At 40.2% G+C, this 21765-nt stretch overlaps 1 protein-coding gene across 1 annotated transcript; it reads left to right on the plus strand.

Annotated features, from left to right (window-relative positions):
* Positions 1 to 394: 394 nt before the first annotated feature.
* rps29 (ribosomal protein S29) lies at positions 395 to 1441 on the plus strand. The gene is made up of 3 exons (XM_048974903.1): positions 395 to 548; positions 997 to 1096; positions 1350 to 1441. The coding sequence occupies exons 1-3, from the start codon at positions 487 to 489 to the stop codon at positions 1356 to 1358; spliced, it is 171 nt and encodes a 56-aa protein (XP_048830860.1). The 5' UTR covers positions 395 to 486; the 3' UTR covers positions 1359 to 1441.
* Positions 1442 to 21765: the final 20324 nt, after the last annotated feature.

Genomic DNA, 21765 nt, shown 5'->3' on the forward strand with positions numbered 1-21765 from the left:
CTTCTGATTTTGGCACGTTCGATACCATTACACTAGCTAATTAGAAATAAATGAAAACATTACACTTTAATAAAAACGATAAATATGTATTTTTTAAATCAATAATTTTATTAAACCGAAACGTACATTCCAGTTTCATTTCTAAACTTATTATATTGTGGAGAAAGGATATTTATATTTATTTATATAAAATATTTAGTTAGTGTAGACGAAGGTAGCTGTTCTATGAGATAATTAATATTTGTAACATTAATGAAATGTTAAAACTAGTCGCATACATAAGAAAAACGTTAAATGCAACCCAATTCCCCAACCAAATAACAGTGCTGCTATCTAGCGGTAAATGCGGAAACGCGAAGGCAACGTACCTATTCGACTGGCTGTTTTATGGGCGGAAGTGGCTTTTCTGACCGCCTGGGATGGACTTTAACTACGCATGCGCAAGCTGTGCTCTTCCTTTCTGACGCCTGAACGCAAAGAGACGAGATGGGTCACCAGCAGCTCTACTGGAGTCACCCCCGAAAATTCGGCCAGGGATCCAGAGCCTGGTTCGTTATTCTTCTCGTGTTTAGTGCGATTCGGTGTTCTGGTAGCATGAAAGAATAAAATTGGTGGAGAGCGACATTTTATCTAGTTTTGTGGGTGCGCATGGGACGTCGGAACGTGCACCTAATATGGCGGCTCGCGCTTGTTTAGCATTTTTTTTTTGAAAACGTGCCTCATCTGAAAGAGTGCGGTATGAAACGCATAGAACAATTTCAGAATCGTACACATGACAGACAACGTTTGTTTTACATGTAGGTTTTTAACGTTAGACGTTGGTCTTTGTCGTATTATCAAACATCGGCATTTTCCGTGTTAAGCCTTGTCTGCTGTTCAGCCATATTGGCCAGGGGTTATTTAAGTTAAAAACGAATGTAGAATGATCTAGTAATTTGAAATGTGGGCGACGGGAACTAAACTCTGCAAATCTTTTTTTACCGTTTTGTCTTGTAGTCGGGTATGCTCAAACCGACATGGCTTGATCCGTAAATACGGACTGAACATGTGCCGCCAGTGTTTCCGGCAGTACGCCAGTGACATCGGTTTTGTCAAGGTAAGCACCCTTTATTACGCATAAACATATTGCACTTTTAATATGATTTACATTAAACAGAAATGACTAGATGGTGCAGGCATGATTTTGACACGAATAATTGTAGATGCTGTGAAATTACATCTTCAGGCTTCTAATGTCTGCACTACTCAGTGTTTGGCTAGAAGGGAGGTTATGTGTGAAGTTAGAAGTACTTAACCATGGGTAACAGTGTGATGGTCTCAGTAGCCTAATATACCTCTTTATTTTACAGCTTGATTGATTGTCCAGGACTTGCAGTCAAGAAGCAGTCAGCTGAAGATGGCTTAAACTGTTGTTATTAATAAAATGTGAGGTCGTTCCATATTTTTTTGTCTGCCTGTATTGAAACAATGTAACAGTGAACCAAACCGAGTACACAATGCAGTGGTGTGAAGATGTTTATGGGAAATTGGTTTGATTTGGGTGCATATTGCCACATTATTATGGAACATCTGTGTTTGGGTTGTCTCTCAAGTATGGAATAGAAACACACCCAGGCCATTCCCAGCAATCATGTATTCCAGCCATTGTGATTGCTGGTAATACAAGTTGTCTATTGGCTCACCCACAATACCTGAGATTCTTTGCATTCGCTAAGGGTTTTGTCCTTTTTTGTTACATATTATTTGGTCATAATCTACATATTCTAATAGGCAGCAGTATAATATGGGGGGGGGTATTAAAGTCTAAATTGGGACATTATACAGCTTATTCCCATTTAAATACACTGCTCCATCATAAAACTCTTGTCTTTGTTACTGGTGCTTAAGGTGGTCTTCTATCAACCTAAAGTTCCTGAAATGCTGTAATTTTGCCAATGCCAGTGAAATGCTAAGGTTTACTACTTAGCATTGATCAATTCAAGACACTGAAATTACTATTCAAAGAGTTTAAATCCATGGTGGATGATATATGAACCTCAAAGGAAGGGAAGGTTAAAAAATTGCCAGCAGTCCCATACCCTGCTGAGTTTTAGAAGTGAGGACCTTATGCTAAAAGCTTGCAATGTCCTTTAGAAATCCTTTAGAAAACCTTCAAATCATGAAAATCTTAAACAGGTTGGGGTGAGTTGTTTGCAATTAAGTCACTGTGGGAGAACTAGACTTGTTTCGATCCCGAAGATGGCTGTACCGTACCCACCCTTTAGCTGGTAATGAAGACTGCGTCCCATTCAGGAGGTGGTTGTGTTACAGCCTTTTTCAGTAGGTGTGTTATGTTGTTTTACTGGTCTGTGCTGTATGAATTACAGAATAGGACATACCAGCATGATGGACCAAATATTTCAAGAAAGAGGGTGGGGGTAGCAAGTGATTTTTTTCCACGGTTATTGTACACTTTTGTAGCCTGGGTTGACTCTGGCTAAATATTTTCTGCATTATGTCTGTTTATGGAACATAAGATGAAGTCTCGGTGGAGCGTTTATTCTGTATAATAAGTTAGAATGACACACGTACAGCATGTCTATGGTTACAGGTCTCTTGTCACTTTTTTTTCCAAAAGAAAATAACACGAAACCTTCCCCTTATACCTTTAACCTTACAAAGTGGCCAACATCGGACCTTTGCTTATGGTACTGTACACGGCAAAACACTTTTGAAAACAGCAAACAGGATTAAAAATTCTGACAAAACAGCACTTTTTAAAGTTTGTGCAGTTTTTAATGTCATTAATGATAGACAAACAAGCGAACCAATGTACCTATTCTCAGAATGGCTTGTGATCCTCTGAAGACAGACGAACAAACAACTTGCGACCACCTGAGGAAAGATGAACGAATCCCAAGAAAGCGACCTTGCGGATATGATGAGAGGCCAATAATTATATTAAAAAAATGAATAAAGCAAAAATAGTAGATGTCAATAACAAAACTTACATAAAAGTATTTTAGGTTTAATTCTCTGACACTTGTACTTGCACATTGATATACCTTAGGGAGGTCTTAAAATTCATCCTAATGTGCTTTCTAAAGTTCAGTTCTCAAAATATGAGCTTCTTTAAGACAAAATGTAGCCCATGGGAGTTTTACTTGCATGAAAGTGTTCTGAAGGCAGAATGAAAAGTGATTGGTTATTTCTGATCCAATCAGATTATAGAGGAGGCAGAACCAACCAATCAGATGGCTTGATACTGCCTTCTCTAGTTACTCAGAGCCACCTCCTCTACATTCTGATTGGTTATCTCTCGTTTAATAATTTTTCTTTCTGCCCTCAGAACATTTTTGCGTAAAACTCCCACAAGCTTAAATGCTTCATACCATGAGAGGTCAGTGCAATAATGTTCACCATTTATAGCCTCGGATACAGATATTTTTCTTTGCTTAAGAATAATTTGGAAAACTGGTCACTTTTTCACCCATAATGAGACCAGCTGTCACCAATTATTTACAGTTCAGGGTGATACATCAGCTGGGTCTAAATGGCATATTCGGCATCTAATGGTCTGCCGTGTGCATGTTCCATCACAGGGAAGGAAATGGATGATTTAGAGATAGCTGAGAATATTGGCTGCTTAGAACGACCCCTGTTTTAGGCTGGAGCCATTAGTGCAGAAGGGGAGGAAGTGTACATGGCAATTTGGGACAGCGGCTGTTTCAAGATCATTTATTCTCTGCAGATAATGAGGCAAAGTCTTCGAGGCTAAAATGTAAACAGATCATTAGTTCTGAATAATTGTACAACTGCTCTTCAAGGGCTACTCTTGAAGCACTGGACACAAGAAACGACAACATTCTAGGGAATTTTCTGTTCTGCTCCTTTCTCTAACAAATCTTCATTCAAAGAATGATTTAAAAAAAATCCCATCACAATAGGCTGGTACCAACAACAAAAGAGTTTGATCTAATTTCACAGTTGTTCGGCAATCATTTGAAAGTATGTTTTTCAATATAGTCTAACAACACGCACGCACACACACACTTCTTGTTTACAACAGTATGGCTAAAGATATGTCAGCTGATCTCTAGCATTGTTTTCTCTAAATTACTGCAATAAAAAGATATAAACCCAGTGTCTGTTGGGGAAAAGCAATTTGGTGTAGCCTCACATCTCATCCAGCAGATGGCAGAAAAGTTTCACTGAAAAAAACTACACACAGGGTCTCTTCTCAGCTTAGCTTCTGTATAAATGCTACGTGACGTTTGATGTGAAGGGTATGAACGAAGCATGAGAAGGAAATGGTTTCAGTTACTGGTGTGACATGTCGTTATGAAAAAAATCTGTCATATATATTGTACTATGATGATGTCTGAAATGTGGTTAAACCAATTGAAATTACGTATTCATAGACATAGAGAAGTATTTAAACTGTGACACACACCTAATTGTCATGCAACAGTCCGCCCAGCAGGCATTTTATGGACAAATGCTGTCACATAGATTAATGTGTTGCAAATGCCATGGCAAAACAGACTACAGTATTTGTTGTGTAGGCTTTCCACTAGAATAACTAAATGTTGAAAAACATTTCAATAAGTACCACTGCTTCAAATAACCACTAAATTTTGGATAATTATTAAAATAAAAGTTAAGTAGTAACTTCAATTCAAATTATATATATTGAGAGTTTGATCTCTGTACATACATATATATCATTATAACTGAAGTTAGCTAACTTGTTTTCTGGTTTCTACTTGAAGACCCAAGTCATTTTGGTCACAAATATAACTGGTTATTGATTGTTACAGCTGTTCCTAATAATCCAGTAAACATCCATCACTTGTTAAAATCAGCTTTAAATATATGGCTACCATGGTGTGAAGGGTAAGTCAGGGTAGACTCTTGGACTGAGGGTCTTCTTGCAAACCTTAAAGGCTCATCAGTCATGAATTCACCCAACAAGCATTTTTTTGCAGTGGGCCTAGGGTGCAGTACAGACTTGGAAGGTGTTACTCACTGAACCACCGTACCACCACAGGTGTCTCTTTCCCATGAATAATTGGTGCCATGAAAAGGTAATGACAATGAGAGGATGAGATTAATCCCCCCAATTAAAAAAAAATAATTATATTGTAGCAGAATGACATATTATTTTCATTCTTCTGCGGCAGGCCTATAGAGTTATTGAAATCCTGCTCTCCTGCACTGCAGATAGTCCTCCTGTCTGTGTCCCTGACATATTCCTGGAACTGTGAAATCCATCCCATTTAGTGTTGATTCCCACTACAGGAAATGTGCTGGACAGCATTTAATTTAGTTGGGACTCTTTAAAAATGTCAAATAACATAAAAATATGTCAGCTGGTCACCGTTCCCTCTTGGCTTTTCTGCCCTGAAACATCGGAAGCAGAATGAAACATCTTTGCTGATGCTCGTCAGGCTTTTGGCCCATCCTGTAAGCCAGGCTGTGGGTGTAGATTGGGTGTCAAGCCTTGATTATAGACCATGGTGCAAACTTTACCATGACAGTCTGTGACATCGACTCTTAAACCTACCAGGCCTCTAACAAAAATACTATCTTTTGCCTGGATGAAAGTTTCGTCGGGCATATTTTTCTGGACAAATGGCTGTTTACCCTCATTTCCTCCCCAGGACATTTCACGTGTCGCTCGAGCGCACAATGCGAGAGGGGGCGTCAGTTCTCCTGTGATGCTAATATCCGAATAGTCTTGTGTCTTGAATACAGTCCTAGTTTATCATTGTGATTTTCAAGCTGGAATGTAGGGTCTGGGCTTCCCAAACGCAGTGTCTTGTCGTGGAGATGAGCAGCTGGTTGCTATCTCTTTAGAGCCTGGGTGTGCATGGGGCAACTCAGGCAACTCGGGCAGCTTCTGCAGTGGCTATTAAATTGTCAAAGGCTCACAAAGCACAGTCTCTATATCCCCGCATCTCCTCCTGCTATTTATGCGCGGCAAATGAAATGAAAATATATTTCTTCTCCGTTGGCATGGCAACATGCCAAGGGCCTACCTGCTATCCTGTTTACTCTGTTCATTCACAGTGAGGTGCCATTCATCAGTATCCTTGAAATGAAAGGAGAAACCCAGCCCGGACTTCACCAGTTTGCAGCCACCCCCTCACCTCACCCCAATCTTAACATTCTGTTGCACCCCTGCCGGGTACAGACCCATAATAACCACGGGCACTGCATGAATTAGATTTTCATGTGCTGATTGCAGATTACCTGGACATCAACAGCAGAACTCTCAGAATTGATTTGCATTTCTGTAATGGGTTTGCTGGTGTGGTAAAGAGCAGCTCCAGAGAAATGTTGACGTCTGACATGATCCTTTCGCTGACTGTCTCAGCAACTATAATTAATATCTACCTCTTTCATGAGGAGACACACATGTTACTGGGTATTGGGGAAAAACTCTTGCCAGTTGCATCCTAGGTGCACATGCGGAATCTATTTCAGATTTAGAACTGCTGCTGTGCCGGTTGTCATAAAAACGCCCCAAAGTCAGCGCATAGGTAGCAGATAGCAAACATCTGAATGCTAACAGACCCTCTGGATAAGGCTGTCAGCTAAACCATGGCTAATTAAATACCCAGTGCTATTTGGAGGCCTTTCCCCAGTCACAGCGGAAGCCAGACTCAGAGCACAGGCAGGGGTGTGAAAGGTAGGGGGGCGGAGCCAGTGGGGAATCAGAGGGATGCTAGCAGGGGTCCACGTGCAGCAGATGGGATCGAGCGACAGGGGGGCGGGACTCTCGCTGCTAAACTCACCAATGGCAATGGGACGATTAAAGGGGCCACGGTGTCTGTCTGTCACTCAGCATTTTGTGAGGGAATTTGCTTTGCAAGTGCCCTCCCCATTTCCATAGAAATATAGATGCTTTCCATTCTAAGGAAATGGGAAGATGTAAACTAGGCCAGCTACCTAACAGAACACTGGCGATGTTACGGCTCTGCTGTTTGTTCATATACTATACTTTGCCGTAATGGCCACTGGCACCCCTGCCTGCACTCTGTTTAAGAGAACCACCAAAATGAATTAAATATGAATGTAAACAAACCAAGGAGGTGCAGTGAATATAGGATCCTAATTTCCTTCCTCTCCTTTAGGCTACTCGAGTTGGATCTTAATCCTGTGGTCCACTACACCATCATGTCAAGGGTTTGAGGCTCTGACCACCATGGAAACCAAGCAAACGGCATATCCGACCTTCTGTACTATCAGCTCAATACTGAAGAATAAATTAATCTCCAGATTCGGGATCGTTAATAAAACAAAAATTAAGCAGTAGTTACATTCCTCGTTCCTCGACCTCAGGCTGAACTTGCTGCACATGGGCACTATTAAACAAAACCTGTTCTGCATCAGAAACATACTTGGCCTGCACTGTCTGCACCTTAAATTCTGTTTACATCCAGTTACATAAAGGTCTTTATACCCCGTTTCTGGACATTTTGTTGTTCAGTATCTGGTACATGATGTATATTGTTCATTGTGTACATTCTGGTAAATGTATATACAGTTCATCCACATCTTACCCACTGCGATACTCTGAAATTGCCTACATTTACAACCCTTATATAAAAGTGCCTATTTACTTTGCATATACACTTATTCCCAATCTGTCGTGTACTTTAAATCATGCCTAGATTGCAAAGCTGTATCTATACAATGCAAAGTCTATGCAAAAACAGTACAGCTGATGTTATAATATATATATATATATATATATATATATATATATATATATATATATATATATATATATATATATATATATATATATTTTATTTTTTACTTTTTTAAACTGCACTATTAAAAATCGTGTAGGATGTGGGCTGACTGTATGTAAAAATATCACTTAGTAAATGTAGCGTCGTGAGACTCAGGGAAGCCATATTTAATCCCAGATGTGCGCATGGATATGGAGCAACAGACAATAATAAATCTTGAATCTTGAGTCTTGAATCTCTTCAGAAACACCCTCGGGAGCCGGTGATAGCATGAAAAATTGGACCCAGTTAAAATGCATTAATGTGAAAAGCTGAGTTATATTCGTTTTCTAGCCTTATTGGATAAACCCATTTAATATTTTTTTTAGCTGTTCAAAAAATATAAACAGAGGTTCTAATAAGACAACCAAGAACAACTCGCTTTAAACGCCGATCGCGCTTAAATGTGCCAGAGCCTGCAGGGAAACCCCCAACATGCCCCCCCGGTTTCTCTGTTTGAGCACAACTTTAAAGCTTAATCCTGCTAACTATCTGGGTGCACCCTCCCATAGATGGATTTAAATAATTTCCCCTAAACGTGTTTGTAAAAGTTAGATACATGAATATCCTGAGCCTCCAGCAAGTTGGGTGTTTTTTTTCCCCAAATGTCACCCTGAGGTATTGAGCTTTAATCCCACGACTTTAGTTCCGCCCCTGCTTCAAAGTACCAAGATCTGAATTCATATATGTGCAGCTTAAATTGCAGTAAATACAGTGGCAGTAATGATGATTTAGGGCATTGTGAAAAAAACAATGCTGTGTATAACTGGGCCCTTTACCAGGTTCTCACCTACTGAAATTCACACTGACTCTACATCTCCAGCCAGATGATACCATAACTAATGGATCTTAGCATAAGATCCATTCTTGTTTGCTGTGCCATGCCGATGGATGTGTCATATGTATTTTATTCTCTGGAGGGAAATAAATGTAGCATTTGTGACATTTCCTTTTCAATTCATTCCCAATTATCAAAGTGCAATATGTGAAGCCTTTGCAAAGTGCCTCAGTGACTGTACCCCCCCCCCCCCCCCCCACATCCCCTCAGGACAAGTGCATCCCAAACTCATCTGCACAGAGCAGAACAACAGTCACCAGAATAGTTTTATGTGGCCATATTCGCAATTAATATGGATTGACTTTTAAATAAGACAAATCGAACAGAACAATAAGCTGAGAGCACCGATGCTACAAAAAGCAGGTTCGATTTCTGTTATAGTGTAAATGTTTAACTTTCAACCTAGAATTTTGCAGTCTGTCTGATTGGAGTGATTTTGGTGATTTTGGAGTCCAGAGTAGTGATGGATGTGCAAGGGGATGAACTTTCAATTTGCTTTCGGTTCTATGTTCATTTCAGCTCCAAGTGTTTTGCCAATGTTTGAAAAGTGGCTGCTGTTACAGGGGTTTGTACCATCTTGGGGACATTTGGGAGCTGGAGGCTAAACCAAGACAAAATAGCAGAGCAGTGGCTGGAAGTGCCATGTATCTCATGCTGTCGTATGGTGGAGTAAAGGGAAGATTTTGAGCCTGCGTGTTTGGACATGGAAATTTAACTGTAACGTCATACATGCAGTTACGATTCATTATGATTTGCAGGTTGACATCTCCTACAAGTGCATCCCACTAATGCAGGCTGATGTGCTGAAGGGTTGTGTTTTTTGCAAAAACTGTCCTCACTCCTAACTCTGGCTCCATTTTGGGTGTTACAGTGTCCTGCGCTTCCCATTACCAGCAGTAGCTCTTTCGAGCCATTTTTCTTTGGCCTATAAGGAGCCGTTTTAGACAGGAACATGTTTTTAAGACCTTCTTATGATTTGGCTTCAAAATATATAAAAATATAACTGCGTTCTGGTTCTGGGAACCTGTTGCTTGGTTTACAGCAGTTTTGGTAACAAACCACAGTTCCATGAAAATAATGCCAGTTCAGAGGAATCAGTTGATTGCAGATTTCATGGTGTCCCATCTAGTGATAGCTTATCGTTCGCTGCATATTACATGCAGTCTGCTGGCTTCATGGTTGGAACTTTTAGTGAGTGATAGTACAAGCAGAGATTCCATTTTGCCCCTATCTGGGCTGTCTTCTCCTTATGTAAAATCAAACAGCATCTTTCACACCTTTATTGTGGATGAGACACACATTTCCATTTTAATTCTGTCTGTTTTTTTTTTAATCTCTGCTCTTCTCAGTAAGTGAAACGTTGCCTTCAAATGAGCATCCAATCAACATGATTTATATCGAAGTTCACCTCATTCACCAACCAGTAAGTGGTAATGGAGTTCGAGGGCCTAATTTAGAGAGAAAAAAAGTCTTGTGTACCGTCTCATCGCAAGGACAGAATGTGGATGTTTGCAAGCCCTTTGTTGCTGTAGGAGATATCAGAGTGCGGGAGATTTAGAGATTATATGTTTCTGTGAGAACTGGAGATTTTTCGTAAATGGATGGGATCAAACAGTGTAATAAATATTTGAAGAGATGTGATGAAGATTTTCACACAAAGGTTTCAAGCAGGCTGGTAGGGAATGAGGGTGAATCTCTATTGGGGGAGGGGCATTTCACTAGCCAGTGAATAGGCATGACATTCAGGAGCTTTTCAGAAAAATACAGTATACCTATGTGACAGTCATCTATCTCAAATATGAAAATGGAGATAATGATTATTATAAAATGATATATATATTTCAAAATGACATTTAAAAATATGTAAAATGATACATAATATATATATATTTCAAAAATCATTATCTTCATTTTAATATTTGAAATAGATAACTGTCATAAGGTATATATGGGATTGTGACATCTGTAACAGCAACTGTAGTTATCTACAGCAGCATGCACACGTAAAGGCATATTTAAAATATCCTGTCCATATTGCTTGGTATTTTTAATAAATACCTCAAGGTTTTTGATATGAAACAAAAGTGAACTGATAAGGGTCTTAAACCACATTTGCTGAAATTAATTGTATTAGCAATTTTGAAAACGAAATCTGTTCTTTGTGTATGTCCTACAGTATATAATTGTTCTAATGAAAACGGCAGATATGATTCAGCATGATGCTGTTTCGTAAATTCAATTAATTGTTCCTAAAAACATTGTTCGTATCTACTGATTCAAAGGGTTGCATCAAGGGGAAAGAGAAGTAATTCTGGTCTGTGGTCTTGAGATGATGGGATTAGGCGCGTTGTCACTTTCTGTGTTAGCTTTATCGTACATCATGCGCAAAGGAAACGCTATACCATAATTTTGTCATCAAACAGCCACACGACTACAGTCTGCCCTCTACAGGGCACCTTAGGTGTCGATTTCTGGATTATCTTAATCATTGTTTTACTGATGCTGTGTAACTAATGGAATTTTAGCTGTCGGATGTTTTTCTGTTTCATCAGGTTTGTCTGCGGTTTGTTCTACTGTTTGATACTATTTGTTCATTAAATTTTTCTCTGTTTTGAGTTGTTTAAATATTGGGTGTTCGTTTTGATGTTGTATCGGATCCCTCCCCCCATTTCATGATGTCTGTCGATTTGTAGGTTTTTCTATTTCATGCTGTTTGATTACTGGCTGTTTTACCGTTGGACACGGCCCAGAATTCCATTCCATGTTGCTGCTCCTACTGATGACCATGTAGTTGGCTGATTAAGGATGTAGACAGATAACCAGAAAGCCACTGGCGTGAGCGATGGTCCTGCTGTTGTACTGCTGAAGCACAGTGTAGATCTTGAGTTGCTATGGCAGTGTGAAGGGAACAGTAAATGAACTGTGGGACTGGAAGCCTAGCTTACTCTTGATAACACCATCAGCTAAGCAATTCCAAGAGTGTCCGCGGCCTTTGTTTACCCCCCTCCTGATGGGATGCTGTACCAGCGACACAGACCCGGCGCATTTTACATCTCTGCACTATTTCTCCTGATAAGTGGACCGATCCAAGATGACCCGCTTTGGTCACGTCTATGAGATTGAAGTGCGGCTCCCGGTTTCCCTGTCATTTTCTTTACAGTATCTTCTATGTCGTAGAGCAGCACAGATTCACCTCAGGGACAGATTCATGGGAGATTGGTGTCGGTCCCACAAGCCGCAGGTTGGCGGATACGTGTCCTGCTACTCCAGCGACCCCCCCCCCCCCCACCTCGTGAATGCGTATTAATGATGACACACAGTGATCTGAAGTGAGAGCCCCAGTGTAGTCGTGCATGCTAATAAACTCAGTGACCTGGGGGAGACTGCTGCAATGAGGTTTATAATAAAAATCTGATTCGTTGTGCACGGCCAGCAAGGGCGTGGGTGGGTAAGGGAATTGCAAATAGGTGACGGGGGAGGGGGGGTGGAGGTATGGTTATTCACAGGGCGACGAGACGGAAATGCCGTGATGTCAATCTGATTTCGTCTGCACCACTGGGGTCAGTTTAAGATTCATTATCTCTGCAATGGTTGTATAAGCCTTTGCCTGTTTATACAACCATACATATTAGCTAGTTCTATTAAGGGAAATAGTGTCCCTTTTGATACGAAGGTGTCAGGGCCACTTGGATATGTTGCCTGTACCATTAGTTTCAAAAGAATATTTTTCAGAGTCCTTTTGCTGAGAATATAGTACAGTTGAAATTCCATCAGTGTCGGGGTATTAATTGACGGTTGATTCACGGAATTCGAGCAGAACCTTGAGAGCAGGTTAAATGCAGTGGTGAGACAGCAGGTTCCATTTAAAACAGATGGTGGGGTGAGTGTGTAACGGGAAGATGATCGTAGTGTCCGTGTTTCAGTCGAAGACAAGAGACAACAACAAGGGCGAGGTGCGGAGCTGTCTGACGACTGAGCACGATGTTTATATGGGTGCCTGGTAACTCAGAAGTGCAAATAATCCCGATAATGTGAATGAACACGTTTAGGGTGGTGGGGGGGTTGGGGACATGGATTTGTAACGAGCATGTCCTTGGTCTGAGTCCCTGGAGAGGTCCTGCAGTCGCAGCCTTGAGCAAAGTACTTAAACGCACAAATGTCAAGAATAGCAATAATTCCATAAATGTCATGTCCTGAGGGTACACTCAAGTGTTAAATGCTTATTTGCACTGGACCAGTCTAAGTACACAGTGATATAAAAGCATAGCAAGGTCATAATGCAATTACTTCATGCCCACGTTGATCGCTTTTGCATGAAGTGTTACTTAAATTTCAAGTTTCATCACGACCAATGAGGTGGTTATATTAACTTGTTTGTTCCAGTAATAATCAGGGAAATTGCACTGTGAATATGTCAAGGCTGAGATCTCAGGAGGCAAAATGCTGAATGCTGATGTTGATATTCATTAACTGCTACCTAGCTGTTGGCCATTTAGCAATGTATGGAATGTGAATGTATCATTTTAGTATGATTAATTATAATAATGAATGAATTTAGTGTCACTAATTACAATAATGTGATAAGACCCAGCCCCCTGAATAGGTTTAGGCTTTTTAAATTTTTTTGATGGAACTGTCGCAAAGTTTAATCCTTTGCTGTTTACTTTGTTTATAAGTAAACAAAGTAATTTGACAAGAAGTACAGAAATGGTTTAAGGGTATTAGGCCCATCTGCTAGTGCCCCCTCCAGGTCTTTCAAGTGCCCCCACGTTACCGAGGGTACAGCCCAGAGCTGTACTGTACCACTTCTTTTTCTGCGTCTGATACTTCACTGTAGCTTTAAAAAGAAATTGTATGAGGTGTTGCAGGGCTTTAGGACTGGTGAGTCCCACATACTTGGACTGTTGATCTCACAAGACTCTAAACTTCTTATTTTTGGATGATTTTGTCAAGAGATACTTACACAATGCATTCAGCCCAGCTAGTATGGGAAAAAAACCATTTGTACTTCTTAACATTCGTGATCCTGTCAACAATGGTATTTTTGTATGAATTGCTGGGAGGCTACATTATAGAAAGACCTTTAATGTCAAGGACAGAAGTAACTGCCTCTTGTTAATGACTTCCCATCTAAACACCTCTTGAAATCTGTGCTTATCCTGATTGGAACAGACTCTCACGGTGTGTCCTGTGCAGCGGTGACTAACGTATCTGCTACCGATTTCTTTTTGAGTTTATGGAGAAGGATTTACTCATTTGATCTTTTGTAACACCTACACAATAAACCGTCTGCATCCTTGAGTTCCCTCCGTGTCCTCTGACTTGCAGCTGGGACAACATCGGAAGTTTCCCTCTCTGCAAGCCGCACACAAAAAGATAAAGAAAACACTCATCTACTTAACTGCTGAATTATTTAGGTGCATCAATATTTATGGAATGCTGTGTTTTTAATTTTCTCGCGAAGAAAATGTTTTTGAGGGTGTCTGCCTTGCATGTTTGAAGCAGTGGGGGAATGTCGTCATCTCAATCAAACCTCTGACATCTCAGGCCTATCCTCTTGCAGTTGATCTTGGAGGGGTATGACCTGTATACCTTCTTGTCTGCATGGATATCGGCAGATATTTATCGTAATAAAACTGCCACCGAAAGAGCAGCGTCCGGGTCAGTGGCCTGTCTCGGATTTAACTGATTTCAGAATTAGGGGACGGTTGTCCCGCCACAGAATCAAACAGCAGTTTAAATGCGGTGTATAAATATTTAAAACCAGACAGGAGTCAAGGGCTTGGAACAATGAACATAATGAGGAACAATATAAATCTGTTAGGGGGACTGTGGGCTTGTCCCCATTGATTTTTCAGAATGCAAAGAAGGTTGGGTGATTAATAAACAGATTCATTTCAGAAACACCAATAGCAATTTGGATATTCCTTGAACGCCAATGGGGTGACAGCCCATCAGTTCAATTTATCACTTATAGGCTGTGAATCGCTTTAGTAACACTTTCTGTGAATGCCATGTTTATAAGAATACATTCATAAAGCATTATAAACATGGCTATAAATGCTTATAAAAAGGCATATCACATTATAGCCATGTTTATTATGCAGGATCAATGCTTAATGCAGCGGTCATCTACAATAGACTATAATGCAGTACAGGGCTTCTTTAATTCTTAAATTGACTATTGTAATGCATTACGAAGGTATCTATAGTGCATTATAGATGAGAATTTCACTGGAGCTTAATTAAGTATTATAACCCTTATGACTGTCAATAGAAGGTGCTGTAACCATTTATTAGTTCTTATACCAACCATTATAATGCATTATGAAGGTATCTACAGTGTAATGCATCTATAATGCGCTGTAGATGACAGCTTCTAGTAAAATGTCATAAAATGTAAAATGTTACCATCCCTTTTTAGCTTCTTATAGCTTGTGGGATATGTTCTGGACTGAGGGATGTGTTCTGGATTATGTGAAATGTTCTGGATTGAGGGATGTGTTCTGGATTGTGGGATATGTTCTGGATTGAGGGATATGTTCTGAATTGTGTGATATGTTCTGGATTGAGGGATGTGTTCTTGATTGTGGGATATGTTCTGGATTGAGGGATGTGTTCTGGATTGTGGGATATGTTCTGGATTGAGGGATATGTTCTGAATTGTGTGATATGTTCTGGATTGAGGGATGTGTTCTTGATTGTGGGATATGTTCTGGATTGAGGGATGTGTTCTTGATTGTGGGATATGTTCTGGATTGAGGGATGTGTTCTGGATTGTGGGATATGTTCTGGATTGAGGGATGTGTTCTGGATTGTGGGATATGTTCTGGATTGAGGGATGTGTTCTGAATTGTGTGATATGTTCTGGATTGAGGGATGTGTTCTTGATTGTGGGATATGTTCTGGATTGAGGGATGTGTTCTGGATTGTGGGATATGTTCTGGATTGAGGGATATGTTCTGAATTGTGTGATATGTTCTGGTTTGAGGGATGTGTTCTTGATTGTGGGATATGTTCTGGATTGAGGGATGTGTTCTGGATTGTGGGATATGCCCTGGATTGTGGTATATGTTTTGGAATGTACTACATCGGTTGTCTGCCCAAGCTCCATTTTAGCATGGCTTCAACAGGCTAATCAAATCCAAATCTCTTCTCCATGGTACTTAGCATGAACAGTTTGCTTGAACTCTTTAACATAAAGCCTTCGTAATCTTATCATGAACACAGTGCGATGTCACAGCCGGTGAGGAGAGGTTAAGACTGCTGACAAAACACCTGTGATGGCTACCATTGCATTTTGAGTCATGTACCACAGGGTTACATTTCTGTATTCTGTACAAGGATTCTGTTGCTGGCACGTCCTACTGAGCAGAAGCCGAGGGGCAGACGCAGGACAAATGCTGGAGAGAATATATCTCTCAGCGGGTTAGGAAATGGTTGTGGATCCACTAATAACAGTTGTCTCATTTTACCTACATTCTTAAACGCGATGCTTCCTTACGTGCTTATGGCGCATCAGTGGCATTATGCATTCAAAGCATCCACAGAATTCAGGCTCCGATCATCTAACATCTGAGCTGTAGCTTCCAGACATCCTGTTCCTAAGACCTGAATGTTAGACTCACAGAGAAATGTATATTCTCATTGTCACCTTGTAGGGTATAAACACCAGCTTTATCTCATCATTAAAAGGCAGAATGTGGTTATGAGGTACCCTGGGGGAAAGCACACTGCAGGTGAATTAATCTCCACTCTTTCCCAACAAACATGGAAACTTTATATAAAAAAGGATTGAAAATTGCAGTGGGGCAAACGCATAATTCCTGCCCTTTGTGTTTTATGTCCAGTGAGGATAGAATCAGATTTTCCACCTCATCTGTTGTAAGCGTTCCTGTTTATTATTAAAGTGTGTTTAACCTATTTCACTGCGTCATGTTGGTACTAGTAGTGTGTTGCTGTTTTAAAGGAGGAACAGACATGCAAATAGCACTCAGAAAACAGAGGGGGATTTATTCATAATACAGCATGAATGTGACATGGATTTCAGCATAACGGCAACATTTCTGAGACTGAATTACCTGCCGCTCTTTTTTTAATTTACTTCAAACAAACCTCTGGTTTACTTATTTAATCCCAAATGAGTCCAATTTGCATGCAACATGTGTCCTTGCCTGTCACAATGCATATCCTTTTCTGTCACTGCTGTGAAATAATCCATGGTAGTGTTTGCACCAATGCGGGGTGATGGTGGCGCAGGTTCAAGGGTTCAGAGGGTTGCAGGTTCAAGTCCCGGTTCCTTCTGACCCCATCAAAGTGTTCTTGAGCAAGACACTGAACCCCGAATTGCTCTTGGTGAGCAGGTTGGTGCCTTGCATGGCAGCCACCAGTGCATGAATGTGAGGCATGAATTGTAAAGCGCTTTGAGTGCTCGTAGGAGTAGAAAAGCGCTATGTAAATGAAATCCATTTACCTCTATCTGCACACCATGCAATCAAGGTGATTTGGAGGAACCAAAAGTAAGGGCTATTTTGTTACTCGCATGAATCTTGTGATTCTGAGTCCGTTGGGGTATTTTGTAAAGTTGGGACTCGGTCAAGACCTGTCCAAACATCTGATCATAAGCTACATTTTGCATACAAGATGAGAAATAATGTAATAGCTGAAGCACGGGTGTACCTAGAATTTGTTTAAAAGCCATTCAGGATACTCAGACTAGCAATAGATTCACGTTTCCATTAAATAAAATATGTGACTCACTTTTGAGACTGTTCTTTTGCCATGGATGCTAGCCATTTAGAATTCAATAGCTTGTCCAGCTCCAAACACATAATGCACCGTAGTATTAACTCTGTTCTGTGCCTGACTGAGAGGCAATGGCGACACATCTATTTCTTTCTAGAATAAAACAGATTTTCTAAGTGAAAAATGATGATGCAGACCTCTGCACGGACACAGCGTCACAGTGGGTTATAGAATCCAGGAGAATAGAGATGGGACTGAATAGTAATATTATGCTGTAATCAAATGCACTGTAGGAACCTTATGACTAATTACTCAAATCCTTTGAAGATATAAATATGTGAATATCTCCCTAACGTTTTATTCAGCTTGTCCTGATACATACAGTCACAGTAGATGGGCATCGTCAAGAAACATTTTAAACTTTTCCTGATATACTGACTTACGATATACAGACAGTAAGCATGACAAATAATATAGATAGGAAGGCATTTTTTTAAATAACAAGAAGATTACAAAACTTTTAAAAGCATTGCAAGATTATATGATTATAATGTTTGTTATTATCATACAATGTTTGTTATTAATGTATTTCAAAACTGTTGCAGTATGTCATCATCCATCCATTTTCCAAACTGCTTATCCTACTGGGTCGCAGGGGGTCCGGAGCCTATCCCAGAAGCAATGGGCACGAGACAGGGAATAACCCAGGATGGGGGGGGCCAGCCCATAGCAGGGCACACTCATACACCATTCACTCACGCATGCACACCTACAGGCAATTTAACCTCAGCATGTCTTTGGACTGTGGGGGGAAACCGGAGTACCCGGAGGAAACCCCACGACGACATGGGGAGAACATGCAAACTCCACACACATGTGACCCAGGCAGAGACTCGAACCCGGGTCCCAGACGTGTGAGGCAACAGTGCTAACCACTGCACCACCATGCCGCCCCTGGTATGTCATCATGTTAAGGTATATTTACACACAGTATAATAGAAAGCTGAGCCTTCAAATTTCTCACAGACACTCAGGGAAATCAGATCCCTCTGATATTTTATTTGGAAAATCCCATAGAAAATATAATTCTTTGGTCATATTATTGATGCTCCAATTGTAAATTTAGAACAGCAAATTAAGATAACAATTACCCTTTATTGACCTAAAGAGATATTCAAATGCAGCTGGTATCTTTGAGCAGTAAACTATTCCTTTGCAATTTGACAACAGCGGACTACATATACACATGTCCGCTGTCAGTTGCATACTTGGAAAGAGCTATTTCCTTTGGGCAGGAAATGTAATTTAAAAAGCCCCGTGTAATTTACTCTTCCATGTCACAGTTTTTAAAATGTATATCAGAGTACCTATGATGATTGAAACCTTTTTAACAAGAAACCTTCACCCAGTCCTCATGTTTGAAAGCAATTCTTGTGAATTTTCTTGCTACCTAATTTAAGTGGCCACCAGCGTATTGAAATAATGTCTTTGCAGCTTGTCGTGCGAATAAACCATATAACTTAGATTCTTCTTTCGGTAATGTTTAGATTTCCTCTCAGTGATGTTTTGATAAAATATTACAAATTCAGACATACTGTATCTTTGTTTGCGGGACAAATGCGATCTTTCAAACCCTTGTATCGTTAAGTTCTCTGTTGTATCGTTCTATCCTCCTGACAGACTAATTGAAAAGGCCACAGAAGGCAGAAGAACTAATTTGGAGTTGAGATTTCCCAGAACAAGAGAGATGTCTTTGATACAGAGCACATTAAAACTTCCGTGTGGTTTAGTGTTTGGGATTTGAGCTATCAGTCAGCTATCAGGCATCTTCTTACATTCTTCTGACTGCAAATGTGTCTGTGTGCCCGAGTGTACAGATTGTGTTTGTGCGCACACAGCAGGCGAGAACGCAAACAGATCAGGCTTCCAGCTCTGATTTATTTATTTTTTATAAATGTCAGCATTCATTACTGTGCCATGTAAAAACTGCTGGGGCTGGGAATTGGGGAGTTAAAAGTTAGCCCCCCCCCACAGTGGTTCTCCTGAGAGACGTCTCACATGTGGCACTACTGCTTTTATTCATTACAGGCAGTCGGCTAATCAGCTCTCCTTATGGTGATACCCCCCTCAAAGAAGCGTCCAATCAGAGCGCTGATTAATAAATGCATAAATAGCTTGAAAGTAGAGCTTTCTGACATATGTTTGCAATTCGTGATGTGGAGGCTGGAAAGTAAATGTTATTTAATGTCTCAGAAATGTTATTTTGTGAAGGGAAAGAAGTACTAGACATTATTTACTTTAGTAAAGTGTATTTGTAAACTGGCAGTAATCCACAACACTCCAAAACAATTAATCGCAGAATTCCTCTTCACTTTGCCACTTATGCATAACTCAGTAAATACATTCATGTCCCCCTGATTAAGAACAGCCAGGTTATTCTCTTTGGTTATATAACACAGGCAACTGGGGAGAAGGCCAGCAATGTTTTGAAACGTAAATTATGCAGTAATTTTTTTCATTTTATAATGTTACAACTCTCAGAGTGATATTTGTTTAGTTTTTTGCCTGCAGCAAAAACGGCAGTTTTATGAAAATGCAACATCTTAAAGACTCGTTTAATTTTTAATATTTGAAGTTTAACTTAAGGAATTTTTTCTTTATTTTATCATCACCATGACGACTTCTGACAGACATGCAAAATGCAATATTTATCTCGGACACGGTATAAAAAAAGTAACCCACGTCGTTTTTTTGTCAATCAAACCACAGACAAGTCTTGCCAGTACGGAAAGGTTGGCGACCTCTGATTCCAGGGTGTAAATAAAGACCAATTTACCTTAGCAGAATGTCAAAGCATGCATACACTTAGGATATTACAGGATATTCCAAATAGTTTTTTAAATGACCATCAGCGGAATCTCCTAGATTATCTGTGCCATAATGTCCATTAGTGGCTGTTTTGAAAGAAATTCCATTTTGACAGCTGAGTTTCGTTCCTCTTACTTCCAGTTTAAGATAACAAGGAAAATGTGAAAGCTGCTATTCTGTGTCCAATTCGGCAGGCTGCCAAAATGCACAGTTTGTCTGACATTTGTGCCAGACACACACTGCTGTTCTCTGGTGGTGGATGAGGACGGCAGTCTCGCACCTGGGTCATTAAATGGAATATGCACCTGCCCCACAAGATGGGTCTGGCACTCCAAAATATACTTAAATTTTTTTTTACTTGCACTTTCTCTATTACAGTAAACACTGACAGAAGGACTGATTTTAGAGAAAATGCGCTGAAGATTAAACATGTTTTATTGGCCATATGACACCATCATAAAAAGAAATAAATTCCTGTTTAAAGGCTGAGCTTCTTCTCTGAGGCTGTGTGATAAAGTTCAGGCTGATCACTAACAGCAGAATTCTTTAAATTAGTTCCATGCAAACCTCAACACACAGGGACAGCAGTGGACTTCTGGAGTTTAGGATATGAAATCCATCCATCCATCCATCCATCCATCCATCCATCCATCCATCCATCCATCCATCCATCCATCCATCCATCCACCCAATTTCTAATATCTTATTCTGCTTAAGGTCATGCTGGGGGTCAGCACAGGGTTCAAGTCTGGGATGCATCCTAGACGGCATGATAGTCAGTATAAGATTCAGATTTAAATATATATAATATCAACAAACCATATAATATTAATAGGTAATATGTGGACAGACTGAGGATATAAATACTAATATGGCAACAATTCTGAAGGTGTTTTCGGTTATATAGAGTGTTGTGCACTTCGAATGAACCTGAAAATGCTTGGTTAATTCAGGGTCAACAGCAGCCACGCAGCCAGTGAGAGCCTAGGTGCCCTTATACTTGCTGGCAGAAATGCAGAACCCAAACAAGGAGCCAGACAATATCCATGGCAATCCACAGCACTTTGCGACTTAATTTTACATTCCATTTTTAGGTGCAAAAGGTTCCTTTTTCAATAGCTTCAGGCTGGCTGTAAGGGCAGAGCTAACTTGGCAGACATGATCTGTCCTCCTCTTATTCCAGAAAATACAAAGCAAGACTGATCACGCTGCCTTGAATGCATGTCCTGCTGCATGAAGTTGTGGGCCTTTGTAAGTCAAAGTAGCCCCCAAAAACATGGCATCTGTGTCACTGTCACTAACATTCCTAACTGACTTTAACTAATTTTCGCTGTTATTTATATCCATTCATTTCTCACTGTCCATACTTTACATAATGCAGTATCTCTTTCAGGAGATGAGATGGGAATCAGCCGTGCAGACAAATCTGAACCGTCTTTAGCAGCTTGTCCTGTTTGTCCTTTTTCTGTGCACATCCATAATTCAAGAGGCATAATAATTAAACGAAAGGCCTGCTGCCTTTTTAATGATTTA

This window comes from Brienomyrus brachyistius, chromosome 14, assembly GCF_023856365.1.
Source record: "Brienomyrus brachyistius isolate T26 chromosome 14, BBRACH_0.4, whole genome shotgun sequence".
Classification (NCBI taxonomy): domain Eukaryota; kingdom Metazoa; phylum Chordata; class Actinopteri; order Osteoglossiformes; family Mormyridae; genus Brienomyrus; species Brienomyrus brachyistius.

Coding starts and splice junctions, on each gene's coding strand:
- rps29 (XM_048974903.1), top strand. CDS start 487: ATGGGTCACCAGCAGCTCTACTGGAGTCACCCCCGAAAATTCGGCCAG. Junction 549..996: donor GGCCAGGGATCCAGAGCCTG/GTTCGTTATTCT, acceptor TTTGTCTTGTAG/TCGGGTATGCTCAAACCGAC.